At 39.5% G+C, this 17,270-nt stretch overlaps 1 protein-coding gene and 1 long non-coding RNA gene across 3 annotated transcripts in view; one reads left to right on the top strand and one right to left on the bottom strand.

Annotated features, from left to right (window-relative positions):
• The window catches only part of vegfc (vascular endothelial growth factor c), a 79,924-nt gene that overhangs the window by 29,833 nt on the left and 32,821 nt on the right, over positions 1-17,270 (bottom strand). The window contains exons 2-3 of one of the 2 annotated variants that reach the window (XM_023958746.2): positions 4,417-4,651; positions 2,886-3,076 (exon numbers count right to left, since the gene is read on the bottom strand). In XM_023958746.2, coding sequence (XP_023814514.2) covers positions 2,886-3,076; positions 4,417-4,651 — 426 coding nt within the window. Of the gene's footprint in view, positions 1-2,882; positions 3,077-4,416; positions 4,652-17,270 lie in introns of both variants that reach the window. The other variant, NM_001278873.1, reaches the window with a different exon arrangement.
• On the top strand, positions 10,780-12,087 carry LOC111947444 (uncharacterized). Its single transcript, XR_002873287.2, has 2 exons — positions 10,780-11,017; positions 11,376-12,087. It is a non-coding gene; the product is annotated as an uncharacterized LOC111947444 (long non-coding RNA).

Below are 17,270 nucleotides of genomic sequence, written 5' to 3'. Positions count from 1 at the left end.
AGTGCAGCTGAGCTAAAACAATAAGCCATCACACACTGCATGAGTCACTCCATTAACAACATCAATGTGCAAATGAACTCTGCAGCTGAGAGGATCCACCTCATTTCATGGCACAGCTGAGAGGCAATTGAGAAAATGAATTAACAGCATGTTGGAACACAAGGAACTGGTCATTAAACAAGGCTGTGTTTTATTTAAAGGTTGCCACAGGCAGGCGTGGTGATGTTTTCAACGTGGACAAGCAGGATGTTAGAATGAAAACCTAGTAAACCCTTTATTTGGCTGTTACTCAACAGGATTTGTCACCTTAGACATTGAAAATGTTATGCTAAAACTGGTTAAGCAACAGCTTAATGAGCTACTTAATCAATTAAAACAAATGAAATACATAGCTGACTATATTTGCAACAATGTGGGTTGTGATTGCCAGAATTTAATGGAATTGGAATGGAATGGAAAAAACATAAAACAACAGGAAAATTCTGTTTAGAAATGTTTTCTTTGGAAAACTTGAGGTTTCTGTTGTTTCTGGCATACTTTGTCATTCTGAGGTCAAACACCAATCTGCAAAATATCCAGCTGAACAAATTTGAAGCAGCAGTAATTAAACTGCAGATCAGCGCATTGGCCCAACCATTCGGCCTTTAATCTTTCTTAAAAGCACAATATTTGCTTTCTCAGTTGAGTAGCTATAGAATACTGTCCAAAACCTCAATTTTTGGACAATGTTTTGAAAATGGAAAAAGGTTGTTTTGATGATAAAAGGAACAAATACTTTTTTCCCAGCAGCCTATTTGATTTCAATCTAGCCTTGTTGTAGAGAGGAACTCTTTTGCGTTCTTCTTGGGGGGGGGGTAAACCCTTTAAGATCAGACCTGTTACCACCAGCAGCAACAGATACTCTTTAAACTACTGTAACTCTTCGACCATTCACGCAACAAACAAAATTTCAATGATTCCAAGGAGGCGAAAAGCAGATTTGCACCGTCATTTACCAACATTATTTACTAATGTTATTCACCAAGGTAAGGTTAGTAAATAACTTCAGTCTGCTTCAGAATCCTTTGGAAATTAAAGTAATTGTATAAACGATTGAAGAGTTATGGTGGTTCAAAGAACATCAACACTGGAACTAAACCCCTAGATTCAAAGGGTTAAACCAAGGCAACGGGAGCCAAAACACGCCACCAAATAACCACTCGGTGGATTGTTTATGTTTATGTTAGTCCCAATTCACTCCATGATAAAATGGTTGAAAGTACAGGATGAGATAGGAGTGGATTTTTACTCCTGTCCCATTCCGGTCCCAGACCAAAGTTTAAAAAATAATCCTGTCCCGTCCCACTCCTGCTAATCTGACTCTCAATATAACATGGGTTTAAACCAGGGCTTCTTATTTCTGGTCCTCAAGAACTGCCACCTTGACTGTTTTCCAGATCCCCAAGCCCTGCTAGCAGCAGATTAGGTCAATCAGATGTCTCCACTTTCTGACTGAATGATCCAAACTGGTCCAGATAATCAGCAGCAAGCAATGCAGGGGGAGCTGGAAAACCAGCGGGTTGTAGATCTCAAAGACCAGGAATGAGCAGCCCTGATTTAAACAGATTGAGGAGGAAAACATGCTTTTATTTTTGCATTTATTACAATTATTTAGCAGCCCTACTTTTTCATTTCATAATACACTCAGTGTTAATCAGACACTTTAAATATTCCAGATTAGTATAATTACTAAATGAATAATAAACCACTTAGTACAGATACTCTTTGTTTTATCAACAATCTAAACTTATTTTTTATTAGGCATAACAGGAATTTCCTTTTTACTTGTGTTTTGTAATAAATTGTACTCAAGAATGACCTTCTGTTGGTTTCATTAGTCTTACAACTGTGGTGAAAAATACAATAAATCAGTGGTGTTCAATACCTGGACTGCAAATTGGGAACAAATTAAATGAGAGTGCAGGAAAGGTAGCTGATCCCAGCTTTAGGGCAGTCATCATAGTTAAGTACTTTGTAAAACATTGACATATCAGCAAACAGTTTCTGCTATCTAATACATTTCGGTGTGTTTCTGGCCAATAAATGGCCATTGGTTTGTTTTTATCATAATTTTTATTCAGCTTGGCACAGGAGAACCTCTGGTAAACAGAAATGAAGATTTTTAAAAAGGTGCAGGAGCTATCCCTTACCTAAAAGGGGCAAAAAAAATCAGATGGACAAATACTGGATGAACCAAAGAAGAAAATACAGATAAAAGTGGCAACTTTCCTGGTTTTACGTTTATATATGTTTATATCTGTACATATCACTCTGTACACAGTTAGGGACATTTATATTTTTGCACCGTGCATATTGCACACTTCCATTGTACACTATGTAGCTATTGTTCATATTTTTTTAAATATATATTTTTTTATATATAATATCGTTAATTTTTGTCATTGCCCTTCAAATGGTGATGGCTTCAGTTTTATTGTCCAAGTGGACAGATACAATAAAGGCATATTTATCCATCTTTATAACGTTCGATTTTCAAGCATATGAAAAGTTCCTAGACAAAAATGTTTTGGACAATGTTGATCTGGAAGGGAAAAGCTCAAAGACCAACAGTGCATTTTGAAACAGCAGAACGTGTCTGTAGAAGAGAGTGAGCTCAAACAACAGACTAAATGTCACAAAGGGCTAGTTTCATGATGAACTGCACAATTATCCTACAGAAATCAAAGCACCAAAATCTACAAGGCATGTGTGACCTTGTCGTAAAAACACAACCATTTAAAGCATTTTTTGTCTTCCTCTGTGCTTAAACTTGAACATTTCACCAAATAATAAAGCCTCTGTGAATTTTTAAAGGTTGATTATGAAAAAAACATAGGTATGCTTACAGTTTTGCTGAGGTAACCAGTGGAGATATTCCTGCATTGTTTATCTTCTGAGTGGCAGCACCCTCCACATCTGTAGACGGACACACAGGGTGGCTTATAGAAGACGTTTGTGGGAGCCCCAAACTCCCTGCCCACGTCAACACACACTTCTCTGGGCATGCATTGAGTCTTCCTCCATTCCGACTCTATACCTGCACAAACAAAAAGTCAGCTATTCGCGACATGTTTTTTTTCTTCGCTTTTTTCAGTGGCTCTGCAAAGCAATATTATCAGGCTGAAGAGAAACTGTTTAAAAAAAACCAACAACTTAATTGCTACTTTCCTTGATCTCCACTGTTTATTAGTTGTACTGATAGATTTTTTGGTGTTGCCAAGGCTATAAAAAATAGAAAATACCAGCGAAGTATTATTTCATAGTAAGGATAATTTAAATTTGTTTTTTCTTTCTATTCATATAAGTTTGAAATAGCCAACCAGAAGACCCACCTCAGTTTATGCATAAAACTAAACAAAAACTGTCATCATTGTCCCTTACTGATACCTTTTTATGCAATTAGTTGGAAGTAATCAGATAGAGTTTTATAACAAATGTGAAATCTGATATTGAACCAGTCAAATTTTAAGATTGGGGGGAACAGTTGTTTCTGAATTGGGGGTCTGTACCCCTTAACACTAAAAGTGTCCAGACTCTTACTGACCAAAACTCAGTAAAAGCCGCAAAGTCCTACATTAACATAAAATAAATACACATTATTATATTTGTGGCCATTAAGCTATTCATATCTAATATATAGCTTTTAAATATTTACAATAACTGAATAATAACATTGTATTACTTTTCACTATAAAGCACAACAGTTTTACATCCTTTTAATTTAGACACAAACAAGTCCCTTTCAAAATAAGATACACCCTGTTTCAAATAAACCCTCTTGCTGCAGAAGATTAACCTGAATTAAAAATGCATTTTCTCCTCTTACTTATCAACATGTCAACACTGGTGAAGAATCCAATTTTTTTTTTTTATTTATACATGTAAATTATATATTTTAATAACTTCGCCCCCGAACAGCAGTTAGAAACAGTTGTGTAGCACAATTATTCACTTTAAGCTAATAAACCTCTCTGACAGTAGATTAAACCTTTGACCATTATTTTCCTCAATTATTTGATGTTAAAAAACCTAAACATAAAATACATAACTTAATTAAATAAAAGATATTAAACAAAACTTCAAACCCAATATTTTTTCATATTATTTGCATTTTTCTTAAGCCAAAGGGCCCCAGTAGAGGGAAAAAGAGCTGCATGTGGCTCCAAAGCCTCAGCTTGCTGACCCCTGATCGAAATGATGCATCCGATTTTAATTAAATAGTGTTTAAACTCTGATTGAGTGTATTTACAGGCATTGCTTTTATTTATAATAACAAATGCTATCATTTAGTTACCGGTAGTAGGCTAAATCACAACCCCATAGTTTCCCCTGTAAAGGTCACTACTTTGGCAACCACAAAAAAGCATGCAAACATACTTTTTAAGATGTCCAAGTTGAGAAAGGCGGCAGCGTATGTTGGCTCTTCTGTATCCGCCTGCGGCCTCAGTCGGTGAGGCTGCGGCCTCTGGGAATGTTTTGATGCAGCAGCGGCAGAGAGTTTTGATCTGCATTTCAGAGCAGTCCAGTATGAAGGATAAATAAGAGTCATCAGTTCATCCACGCTGGAGGCTGAGCGCAGTTTTTGCTCCATATCAGGTTCTGTTGAGACATCCTGAAATCAGAAGAGAAGAGGACACTAAGTTCTTCTGAATACTTTTACTCCGAACAGTAACAGAAAAAGGTCACTTTCATTCAATGCAGGAAAAAAAAAAACTTAAACTTCAACAGTTTGCCATAGTGGATTTACAAAATTGATATTCTTTTAAATTCTTCAGCAGATCCTGTAATGGTCACGTTTTTATCTTAAGTTGTGTTTTGTTTTCATTTTTGTTTGTTTTTTCTGTTCGTCAAAGCAGATTAGATTCAAATCTCTAATAATTACTTACCTGTTTCTGTTAATTCTAATAAACTTCTACTTAATTTCATGGTTTTCCAGATTTGATTGTAATTCACTTCTGTCTTCATTACTATACGTCCAGGTCCTACTGTTTCCTATTTTTTCCCCTCACCAAAGGGAGACCTTTCTGTGTGGAGTTTGCATGTTCTCACTGTGCATGCGTGGGTTTCCCCCCACTGTGAGAAAAAAAAGTTTCACAGGTTAATTGGTTACTCTAAATTGCCCCTAGGTGTGAATGTGAGTGTGTGATTTGTGGCCCTGCAACAGACTAGTGACCTGTCCAGGATTTCCCCCTGCCTTTGCCCATGAGTGGCTGGGATAGGCTCCAGCAGCACTGTGACTCCGAAAGGGGCAAAGCGGGTTTAGAAGATGGAAGAATGAATGTTTCTGTTCATTTAGTAAAAAAAAAAATTCTGCCACCAAGTCTGGTCTTTGTTTTCTCCTCAAGCCTCCAAGAGTCTGGAATGATGCAGTGGCTGGGCTCAAATCCACAACTTGCTGGTTGCAGTCTTGTAAAAAAAAACATCCTTATAATTTATAAACATCATTTATTAATAGAAAACAAACAAATTATGTAAGTAAGTGTGTATGTGTTTTATGAGTGTAAGCAGATGGCCATTTTTAAGTTTCCTCAGGGATTATTAAAGACCTATTCTATTCTATTCTGAAACTCAAACTCAAACTTTATTTATTTATATAGCGCCTTTCATTTCAGTTAAAAACACAAAGCGCTTCACATAAAAGCAGATAAAACAGTCATAAAAACCGAAGATTGTTAAAAACAGCAAACAAAGGACAATCACACAAAGATGGGACCCCTCCCTCACCCCCCCACACCCCACCCACCCACACCCCACCTACCCAGTTCCCCCCGTAGAACCCTGAACAGAACCAAAGAACTGCAGCTTAAAGAAGGTCTGGCTTGTTCTAAAGTTTTAAAGTTTTCTAAAATTCTAAAGTTTTCTATACAGCAGTGACTGAGGTTTTTTTTTTTTTCATTTTTCAATAACAAGCAACAACAACTAAACTCTTATTTATTGAAAAAAATAAAATAAATAGACAAAGCCAAAGCACCTTTTACATGAAACAGGCCCCTGCCAACGTTTATTGTGAAACAAAAATGCTAAAAAATTGGTTTAATACCTCAACCATTCAACCATTGTTAAGGCATTAGTTGCAAACATGACCTTAAGTTAACCCTCTGCTTTAACCTTGGTCGGGCTTCTGCTGGATTTGTCCAGCATGGGGGACAAGAATAGGTCAACAAGTCTTCACTTTAAACAAAATCCTCCAACAAATCCGTCTGGTAATTCCTAAAGTACATCTCCTTTCCTGGGGATCAGGAACCAGTTTAGGAAGAGATTAAAGAGGGGGCCAGATCATCCAATATCGGTCTCCCTTGTTTGAGGCTGGCCTAAAAGGAAATTAACACAATAAACAAATATACTTTTATTGTATGTGGATGAAAATTAAAATGACGTAACAAAATGCTTAAATCTTAATATTTTAAATAACACATCGGCGTGCTCTGAAGATGTGACCATAGTCCATTGCACAAACAAGACATTAACCAGAAACTAAAGGCTGCGTCACACATCCATGCTGTACATTTTGTGTATATTGCATGGATTAAAATATAGCCCCCAATTCCACAGTTAGAAACCTTGGGGTTTTATTTGACCAGGACTTATCATTTAAGGCTCACATATCTCAGGCGTGTAGACCTGCCCTTTTTTCCCCTGAAGAATATTGCTAAGATCAGAAATATGCTTTCTAAGAGTGATGCTGAAAAACTCATCCATGCGTTTGTTACGTCGAAGCTGGATTACTGTAACTCTTTGTTACCAGCGTGTCCTAAGAGTTCCTTAAGAAGTCTCCAGCTTGTTCAGAACGCAGCAGCTAGATTGTTAACAGGAACTAGCAGAAGAGATCACATCACTCCTGTGTTGGTTTCGCTCCATTGGCTCCCAGTTGATTCTAGAATCAAGTTCAAGATCCTCCTGTTAACCTATAAGGCCTTACATGGAATGGCCCCGTCCTATATTAAGGACCTCGTAGTCCCTTACCATCCAATGAGAACACTTCGCTCGCAAAATGCAGGACTGCTTGAGGTTCCTAGAATTAGTAAAAGTACGGTTGGAGGTAGAGCGTTTAGCCACCAAGCCCCTGTTTTATGGAATAAACTCCCAGCTCATGTAAGAGAGGCCGACTCAGTTTCTACATTCAATTTTAGACTGAAAACATTCCTCTTTGGACAGGCTTATTGTCAGACTAGTAAGTATTCAGAGATTATTTAATTTAATGTTAATGTGTTTAAATTAAACTTAATAACAATAACTATTTGTTTTAAAAGGCTGCTAGAAGTTGAAGATGGGGTAACTATGGTGCTCCGGGGTTCTGTCCTCTTTTCTTATCTACTTCTCCACTTCCTCTCTTCACTATTTTTGATCATCATTTATCATTTAGTTCTCCATGCCTCTGTTTGGTGCAGTGCGATTCATGTATTGTCCCTCTTTTCCTCTCCCCTCCTGGGGAGTGCTTCCAGACTCCAGTTGGCTCATCCGTGCTCCAGTTGCTGACCGTCTACCTCGCCTTTGCTCCTGCTCCTACACCTGGCTGTGGTTCCTGTCTCCGGCTCAACTCGCGCCTTTGACTGTCCCCACAACCACGGCTGGATGAAGCTCGTCTGCTGGACTTTATATATGTAGTTGTAGACTTAGATAAGGTAATTCTTCTCTAAGAGTTCTGGTAAATCGCCTGTCCGTCCTGGGGGAGGATCCCTCCTTCATGTGGGCACCCCTGAGGTTTCTTCGTTTTTTCCGGAATCCGTTTTTTTTAGGAGTTTTTCCTTACCGCGAAGGGTGGTCTAAGGGCAGGGATGCCAGTATGGCTTAATCAGTTTGTTAGTTCAGTTAAGTATTTTCCTATTGAACTCTTTGTATTCATGATCCTTTTGAGTTCATGTTTACTTCGAAGCCCATCGAGACGACTGTTGTTGTGATTTTGGGCTATACAAATAAAATTGAATTGAATTGAAATGAAAATTGGCCATACATAGATGAACCTGAAAAAAGTGAGAAAAGTGAACTGTGCGTGATAATTGTGCTGTTTATATCCAATTCATTAGTGATTTGAGCGTCACTTACTTATTTTATTCTGATATTTACGCCATGTTCGCGATATAAAAGTTATACATCAGTGGTACATGTGTGAATAATCTGTTAGACAAATTTGCATATGCAACTTGCAAAAATCACCCACCATTGTGTAAGATTTAAGGAATAATTGCGTATAAAATGCATAATTCTCAACCAACCAAACTTTTGAACAGATTAAAACTGAATTGATGTAAAGATCTGTCATTTTCCACAAATGACAAATGCAAGAAACACGTATAAATTACGTACAGTATATCAGGCATGTGTCAAGTTAAGGAAGAACAGAAATTTCATTTGTGGAAAATGCACAAAATGTACATGACATGGCCTCTTAGAAGTTAAAGAGGAGAAAAGTTTGTGAAGAAACATCAAGCTAATAAACTGATCAGATGCTAAAGGCAGGTCCCCAACTTGAAGCAAATCCTAAAGGAACAAGTACTGCAGTTCTTCAAATAGAAGTAGGTTTCAAAATACTGCAATTACTAGATCACTACAAGTTAAAAAGTACAACTTAACATCTTGAATTATCTTATTTACAGGCAAGTTTCAAAGCTTTGTTTAATGTACGTTGATTTATTTATATTCATGAAATCTGTGAAGGGTACTTTTCAAAGTACCCATTATGACTTTGTTTTCTCTCTGATAAGCAAGTGTGTAGTATGTATGTATGTTTTTCTGTCTAAATGCTCATTTTCGTAATTTTGTGGAGGAGGGTGAAGTAAACATAGGTCAATAAATCAATTGAAGTTTGTTTTATGGAGGACTTTTCTTTTTTAAATAAAACAGAGTAAAACCAAATAAACCCCCATTTAAACCACCATTCAAAATACTCCCAACTTCCCAATTGAAGCAAAAGCCAATGCCAAAGCTTGGAAAACCTTTAACTTTGATAAAAAGGCATAAAGGTTCATTCTAAAGCATTTTAAAAACATCTTCAGTACTCATAGCTGTTTGGCAAATTATTCCAGAAACATAGACGGTGATACTGAAAAGATGCCCCACAATGGATTTTTGACTTAACTCTGAACATTTAAAGTGCTTCAGGACCTAAGGTGAGAGTTCATGTGTAAAAATCTAATTCAATTTACTGGTTTATTTTTTATTATAATTATATGTCCTGAAGGTATTTATTAAATTATACAATAAATCAAATACACAAAACATAAATATCAAACCCATTTCAGTTATCAAGAACACAATTATTAGAATTTTCAAAAAAATGTAAAAGTCTTAGTTAAAGATGCCATCTTCTTAACAGTATAATTACTCATCATAAATAGACGTTGTAGTAATCCACACAGTACATACACGTGTCACATTAATTAATAAAAAATATGACTATCAAAAAAGTCAAGCAGAGTTTGATTTGTTGATGGAAAGAGAATGAGAAGAAGCAAATGTATATATTCCCACTGCTATGGTGTTCTTTCTTTTTATGTATTTCTTCACAGAATGCCATAATTGAGCTCTTATCAGATCAAGTGCAGATTATTATAAACTAACTAAATTGAGTTCCTATGACAAATGTTGATTAGAATATGAATGAAACTAAAAAGTGAAGAAGCAACAACACTCATGTTTGTGACAATGCTTGTTGGTCCAAAAGGCACTTCAAAATTACTTAACATTACAAGTCATGGATATAATCCTGAGAAATTCCCATTCCCTGTCGATAGTCCACCATTTTAACTTCCTTGATTAAATGTCAAAAAATGTCAAAAAAAATAAGCCTGAATCCCAAAGACAAAGCACATCCAGTATTAGACATAACAGGAGCTAATTAATGTTGTTCTGGTCCTTTGTTGTCTGGCAAAATTCTTATCTGGTATTTATTGCTTCTTTTTCCCTGTATTGTTCAGGTCCTGCATTACGCTCACACATGCATCAAGTTTCGGTCTAAATTTGCCTCCAGATATCTGCAGCCTCAGCCCATGACCCTGAAGACAGTAAAGCTAGTCTAGTACAAACATGGGAAGCTTACATGGAGTAAATTCTCACACCATATTCAGAAGAGCTCTAAGTTTTATTCATACAGCACTAAAAAATAGGTAAATATAGTAATTACTTTAAAAAAAATGTAATCATAGAGATATTCAACACTATAATCACACTTCAGGTATTCACCTAGATTTATTGAATTATTTAAGCAAATTAAGTATTTGTTTTTGGTGCAATTGCGTAACAGTTGGGCACAATTCTCCAATGCAGTGATGTCCATTAAATGACATCCACTCTTGGATAATAATTGATTAAATGAACATAGCATAAATTCAAAGCTAACAGCATAAGATCCTCCCTGTTTCTCTCCCACCCCCATTGGTTAAGAGTCTGGCTGGATGTCATCCTTGACAGTACATTTTCTATTCAATCTCACTTCAGTCCCATTACCCAGTCTGCATACTTCCACCTGAGTAACATTTATCTTCTTCATCATCTCCCACCCCCCCATACTACTGCCTTCCATGTTCGCAGTCTTGTCTTTTCTCTTGTCTTTTGCAATTGTGTCTGTAACCCCCGTTACAGATACAATCAGTAATAATAGAGCATTTTACAATGATATAAAAAGGTCAATAAATATTAATAAACAACATGATAAAAACAGCTAAAAGTTGTGAGGATAAAAATATAAATAGTATTAACATTAATAATTTATAGGTTTTATTACTATTTTTGTTTAAAAAGAGAAATTGTTTTTGTTGTCGATAAAGTTTAAAGTTTTTCAAGAGCCCTCCCCAACCTGTGCGTTGCGTAGCGGAGAGATAGGCCTGTTTAGGGCAGAGACAGCAAGCACGCGCAGCAGAGTAGCCATTAGCTGAAAAACTACGGTGAAAAACTAAAATAACGGTGCAAACCTGTTGTCTAGCCAGACCGGAAGAGGGGTGTGAGCCAAATAAGATTTTATGCCATTACCAGACGAGTTTTGGTGAGTTTTGTTTTGTATTTTGCCTACTTTTGTGGCGTGGGTTTTGCCGTGATGAGGCGAGCCCAGTTGAGACCAATTTAAGTTGTGAAAAGATGACAAAACAGTACTTTTGAGTTATTTATAATTTTCTTTGACACTTCGAAACATGAATGTATTTTATTTGATGTATTTTGGGTATATTTTGTGTGAAAAGAAGCTAATTTTGCAAGTAGAGTTGGATGTATGAAAAAGAAAAAAGAGCAGCCGCCATTTTAAGTTTCTAAAGAGTCACGTAGCCTTCTAGTGCGGCTCCGCTTTCATTTTGGAGTGGTTTTATTTTGCATATGGACTAAAATTATTTTTATGGCCTGTCCTGCAGGCCAGGTTTTTGAGTCCCCCCGAGAGTAATTGGGAGACGGTTCCGGACCGGATCGTTCTGGACTTCTCCTGATCCATGGATGGCGAGCCTACCCAAGGAGCACGATAATCCGGACTGCCTGTAGAGCATCACGTGGTCCTTTACTTTTCCTCACTACTACAAAATCTCTGCCAAGGTCGCGGTAGGAGATTGAACACTAACTGTGGATCCAATATACTTTAAAGGAGCACTACCAAAACTGGATACGTCTGCTAACAAACTTTAAAGGATTTTGCTAAGCAATTGGACATTTAGAAAAACAGTTCTTTGTTTGCTTTGCATATTGAATTGTCTTTTGTTTGATATCTGATATTTTGTAACTTTAAAGGATACTTTTGGTGTAAATTTAAAGTGACAAAACTGATTTACAAAAAAGTGAAAAGGGTAAATATAGTGAACTCAAAAGAAAGCTTAAACTAAATTTAAGTTAAATAAATTTAGTTCTGTAACTAAAATCCCTTTAAACCAAATGACCGGTCATCTTTAATTAAAATAGATTGAAACTGAAATTAACTTGAACAAAACCTTTTATTTGAACTTTAACAGAAAAAGTAAAGGAAAAAAACAACATAAAGGGTGTTGAAAAGGTGTCTTAACATTACTTAAGAACCAAATTTGTATGTTTATTGTTGTTTGTCAATTGTTCAGTAAACTGCCGGCTTTTTCCATTCTACCTTTATATTGACTCTTGGCTCTTTTATTCAATACACACCACTCCGTGCGAACCTATATTTGGTCCAGTAGCCTGACTACCTCTGCCTAATAGCATAGGTGCTACAAATTCTTGGCGAGCCAGCCAGGAGTGGTTCGTATATAATTTTCAGAGCTCAAATTTGACTAAGAACTGAACAAAAAATGGAAGCCGTGCAACGAACTAATGTTAAGATACTGAACTCATTTCTTATTACTGGTTTAACTGACACTGAATCTGATGAAGAGCTTTTTGACTTCCTCAAACAATATGGGTCCATTCAGACAATGGTACCTGTAGATCCCCCGTGTCCAGAAAAGGGCAAGCAGTCCTTTCTTGAGTACGCGTCCAGTGCACCAGTCCAGGCATTATCTAGCTTACTGCCATACAGATTCTCACCCAAGAACAAACCTGACATACTTTACCTTGTCGAAGCATTAAGCTCAGTTTACAGCCCCGTAGTTAGCAAGACAGCTACTCAGACTTACCTGACTGAACTGAGAGACATTGCAAGACTGACAGGTAAAGACTTTGCAGACTTACTGAGAGACGAACTTTCCTCTATAAGCCAAGTAGTTAACCCTGACGAAAATGACTCAGGTGACCGCCAGGACTCACCCCAAGTCCCTGACACGAATGCTCCTCTCAGTCCTCTGCAAGAGAACCCACCAACTCTTGAACCAGTCCACCCACTGATCCAAGCTCCAGTTGAGAATCCCCCACGAGTGCAGGTCAGTGTTAAGACACCCACTCTCAAACCTTCTGAAGTAAACCCACCAGAGCTTCAGAAAGTAATAGTGGAACATGTGCTGAGAACTGAAGACTTCAATGCTCAGATGAACACTCCTTTCAGATTGAGACCCTTTTCAGGGCGCTGTCCCCACCCAAACAACGAAGTCGACTATGAAAGCTGGCGCTCGAGTGTGGAACTCCTTTTAAAAGACCCCAGACAGCCTGATTCATGCAAATCCAGGAGGCTCTTGGAAAGTCTCTCTTCACCTGCTGTCGATCTGGTAAAGCACATACCTACAGAGTCACCTCCTTCCACCTACTTGAAAATACTCGACTCTGCCTTCGGTACGGTTGAAGATGGAGACGACCTCTTTGCCAAATACTTGAACACTGTGCAGAATAATGGTGAGGCACCATCGTCTTACCTCCAGCGTCTTCAAGTCATGCTGAACACCACGTTCATAAGAGGTGGTGTTCCTGCTGGTGAACTAGACAAGCAGCTGTTAAAGCAGTTCATAAGAGGCTGTTGGGACAATGAGCTAATAGCAGAGCTCCAACTCGAACAGAAAAGGCAAATTCCACCTAACTTTTCCGAACTCCTTCTCATGCTCCGGACTGCTGAGAAAAGGCGCACAGCGAAAATGTCGCGCATGAAACAGCACTTGAATACAACAAAACCAAAAGTGTTTTCCAACTACCAAGGCGCTCAGTCCCAAAGTCCAGAGCGAGATACATCAAAAACTGTTGACCCCCTTTCTGAAATACAAGACCTCAAGAAGCAGATCGCCAATCTGCAGTCCCATCTTGCATCTCTAAAGAACAAAAAAGACTCAAACAGTAAAGTCAAGTCAAAATCCACAAACTCGACCAAGACAAAAGTCCCCCCTGAAAGTTTCAAAACTCCAAAGCCACAGCCTTCAGAACAAAAATCAGAACCTCATCCAAGAAATCGTCCAAAGCCCTGGTACTGCTTCAGATGTGGGGAGGACGGGCACATCAAGCCCCAGTGTGAAAATGAGCCAAACTCTCCCCTAGTTGATGAAAAAAGGAAACTCTTAAGAGATAAGCAGATGGCATGGGACAAAGTGAATGGACAAGAAACTACTTTTTTAAACTAAAGAGGGCTCCAGTTGTGGGACAAATTGGAGCTGAGCCAAAGACAAAGAGTCCCAAGAAAAAGAAACGCGTCTTGAACTTCCACACACAAGCTGAAATGTCACTTTCTCTTCCAAAAGGTCTTGTTGGAGCGAAGTGCACTGCCCAAGTAGCCATTGACGATCATGTGTGCAGCTGTCTATTAGACACGGGCTCGCAAGTAACGACGATCTCCCAATCCTTCTACAAAGAAAAACTGTCTCACTTACCTGTCCACAGCTTAAACGACCTGCTGGAGGTGGAAGGAGCGAACGGCCAGAATGTCCCCTACCTTGGCTTTATCGAAACTGCCATCACGTTCCCCAAGAGTTCATTGGGTGCGGACATTGAAGTGCCAACACTAGCCTTGATCGTTCCCAACTTAAGCTCCAACTCACCTTCGCTGCTGATAGGTACTAACACCTTGGACATCTTGTATGAGCAGTATGGATTGGTTGTAGATTCCAAAGAAAAACATTCAGTTCCATATGGGTACAAAGTCGTTCTCAAAACACTTGCAGCCAGAAAAAAACACTCCGTTAATTCAGGCTTGGGTGAAGTCAGACTCCACAGTACTGATTGTGAAACTATTGGAGCTGGACAAACAAAAGTTTTGGAAGGATCGATAACTCGCAGAGTACCAGAAACTGGAAAATGGGTGACTGTTGAGGCGCCAACAACCACCTCTTTACCTGGTGGCCTTTTTGTCGAAGATGGGTTAGCAACCCTCCCATCCAAGTTCCCTCGCTGCATACCAGTCATCCTCAAGAACGAATCTGATCATGCCATCACACTCACCCCAAAGACAATCATTGCAGAGATTCATGCTATCCAAAGTGTCCAGCCTGCAAACAATAAAACAGTGAATCCAAAATCTGAGAACAAGTCAAATCTCCAGTTTGATTTTGGTGATTCCCCCATCTCTAGTGAGTGGAAACAAAGAATAACAGACAAGTTAAACTCAATGCCAGAGGTATTTGCCCAACACGAGCTTGACTTTGGTCGTACTGGAAAAATCAAGCACCACATCACTCTCAGCGACCCTACACCTTTCAAACACAGGGCCAGGCCGATACATCCGCAAGACTTGGAGGCAGTACGCAACCACTTGCAACAGCTCCTCGATGCCGGAGTCATTCGCGAGTCTGAATCTCCCTTTTCGTCCCCGATTGTAGTCGTTCGCAAGAAAAATGGAGATGTCAGATTATGCATTGACTACAGAAAGTTAAATCTGCAGACTGTAAAAGACTCGTACGCCTTACCCAATCTCGAGGAGTCTTTCTCGGCTTTAAGTGGATCACACTGGTTTTCGGTCTTAGACCTAAAATCAGGCTTCTATCAGATAGAAATGGAGGAGGCCGATAAACAGAAAACTGCCTTCGTCTGCCCCCTCGGTTTCTTTGAGTTTAATAGAATGCCTCAAGGAATCACAAATGCCCCCAGCACGTTCCAGAGGCTCATGGAGCGTTGCGTGGGAGAGCTCAACCTGAAACAAGCCCTTGTGTTCCTTGACGACCTAATAGTGTTCTCTTCAACCTTGGAGGAACACGAAGAACGCCTCTTGCAAGTCCTGGGTCGTTTGAAAGAGTATGGTCTAAAACTGTCGCCACAAAAGTGCAGGTTTTTCCAGAGCTCCGTAAAGTACCTTGGCCACATCATCTCAGAAAAAGGAATCGAGACTGATCCTGAGAAAATCTCGTCACTCAAAACCTGGCCAAAACCAAACACTTTGAAGGAATTGCGGACATTCTTAGGATTCTGTGGATACTATCGCAGATTCATAAAGGATTATTCAAAGATCATGCGACCTCTCAACCAACTCACAAGCGGATATCCACCTCTGCATAAAAAGACAAGTGCCAAAGCCGGCACAGCCCAATATCATAACCCCAAAGATCCTTTTGGAGCAAGATGGAATGTGGACTGTCAAACAGCATTTGACGAAATCATCGAAAAATTGACAAGTGCCCCAGTCCTCGGGTTTGCCGACCCTACTCTTCCCTTTACCTTGCACACAGACGCAAGCACTTCAGGGTTGGGGGCAGCCCTCTACCAAACACAAGAAGGTCAGAAACGTGTGATCGCCTTCGCAAGCCGCGGGTTGTCAAAGTGTGAAGCTAAGTACCCTGCACACAAGTTAGAGTTTCTCGCTCTAAAATGGGCAGTTACCGAAAAATTCCAAGATTACCTTTACGGACGCCCTTTCCTTGTGATCACTGACAGCAACCCCTTAACGTACGTCTTGACCACCGCAAAACTTGACGCTACAAGTTACAGATGGTTAGCTGCGCTGTCCACCTTTGACTTCCAACTGCAATACAGGGCAGGAAAACAAAATCAGGACGCGGACGGACTATCCCGACGCCCACATAGCGCACAACCAGACGACATGCTGTCCAAGAAAGAACTGGAAAGAATCCAACAGTTCACACAAAGGCACCTACCTGACACACACCATTCAAACCTTGTTGACCAGAGCATAATAAAAGCCATCTGTGAAAAGCACTTTGTCCACCAGTCCACAGACGAACTAGCAGAGTCCATCACTGACAATCCTTTGGTTCTGTCTTTTGCTCTCACTCCCCAAGCTGTCCCCCAAAGCTATGAAGAGGAGGACCAGCTTGGTGGTTTGCCAGTCATTCCTCACTTTACGACATCAGACTTGAAAGAAAAACAACATGCTGATACAAGCATCAGAGAAATAGTCAACCAGATAACGTTGGGAGAAAAACCCCCACCAACTGCAAAAAATGAGCTTCCTGAACTTGGCTTGTTGCTAAGAGAGTGGAACAAGTTAGTCCTTAAAGACGGAGTCCTCTATCGTACCAGACAAGAAAGTGCACAAACGCAGTATCAACTCGTGCTACCACAAGAGTTGAGACCCCTTGTCCTGAAAAGTTTACACGACGACATGGGACACTTAGGTGTCGAGAGGACATGGGACCTGGTGAGAAAGCGATTCTATTGGCCCAAAATGGCCACAGACATTGAGCTCAAGGTCAAGACTTGCGAACGTTGCACACGTCGCAAAGCCCGACCAGAAAAAGCCGCACCTCTCGTGAACATTGTCGTCACCCGTCCACTAGAGTTGGTGTGCATCGACTTTCTAAGTCTAGAGCCAGATTCGAGCAACACGAAGGATGTGTTAGTGATTACAGACCACTTCACGAAGTATGCGCTTGCCTTGCCAACTCCAAACCAAAAGGCGCGCACAGTTGCTCGATTCCTCTGGGAAAACTTCATCTCTCACTATGGTTTTCCCGAGAGACTTCATAGTGACCAGGGTCCGGACTTCGAGT

Source organism: Oryzias latipes, chromosome 1, assembly GCF_053564925.1.
Source record: "Oryzias latipes strain Hd-rR chromosome 1, Olatipes_Hd-rR_3.1".
Classification (NCBI taxonomy): domain Eukaryota; kingdom Metazoa; phylum Chordata; class Actinopteri; order Beloniformes; family Adrianichthyidae; genus Oryzias; species Oryzias latipes.
The sequence above is the reverse complement of the archived record's forward strand: the minus strand, read 5'-3'. Positions and strand labels throughout refer to the sequence as shown.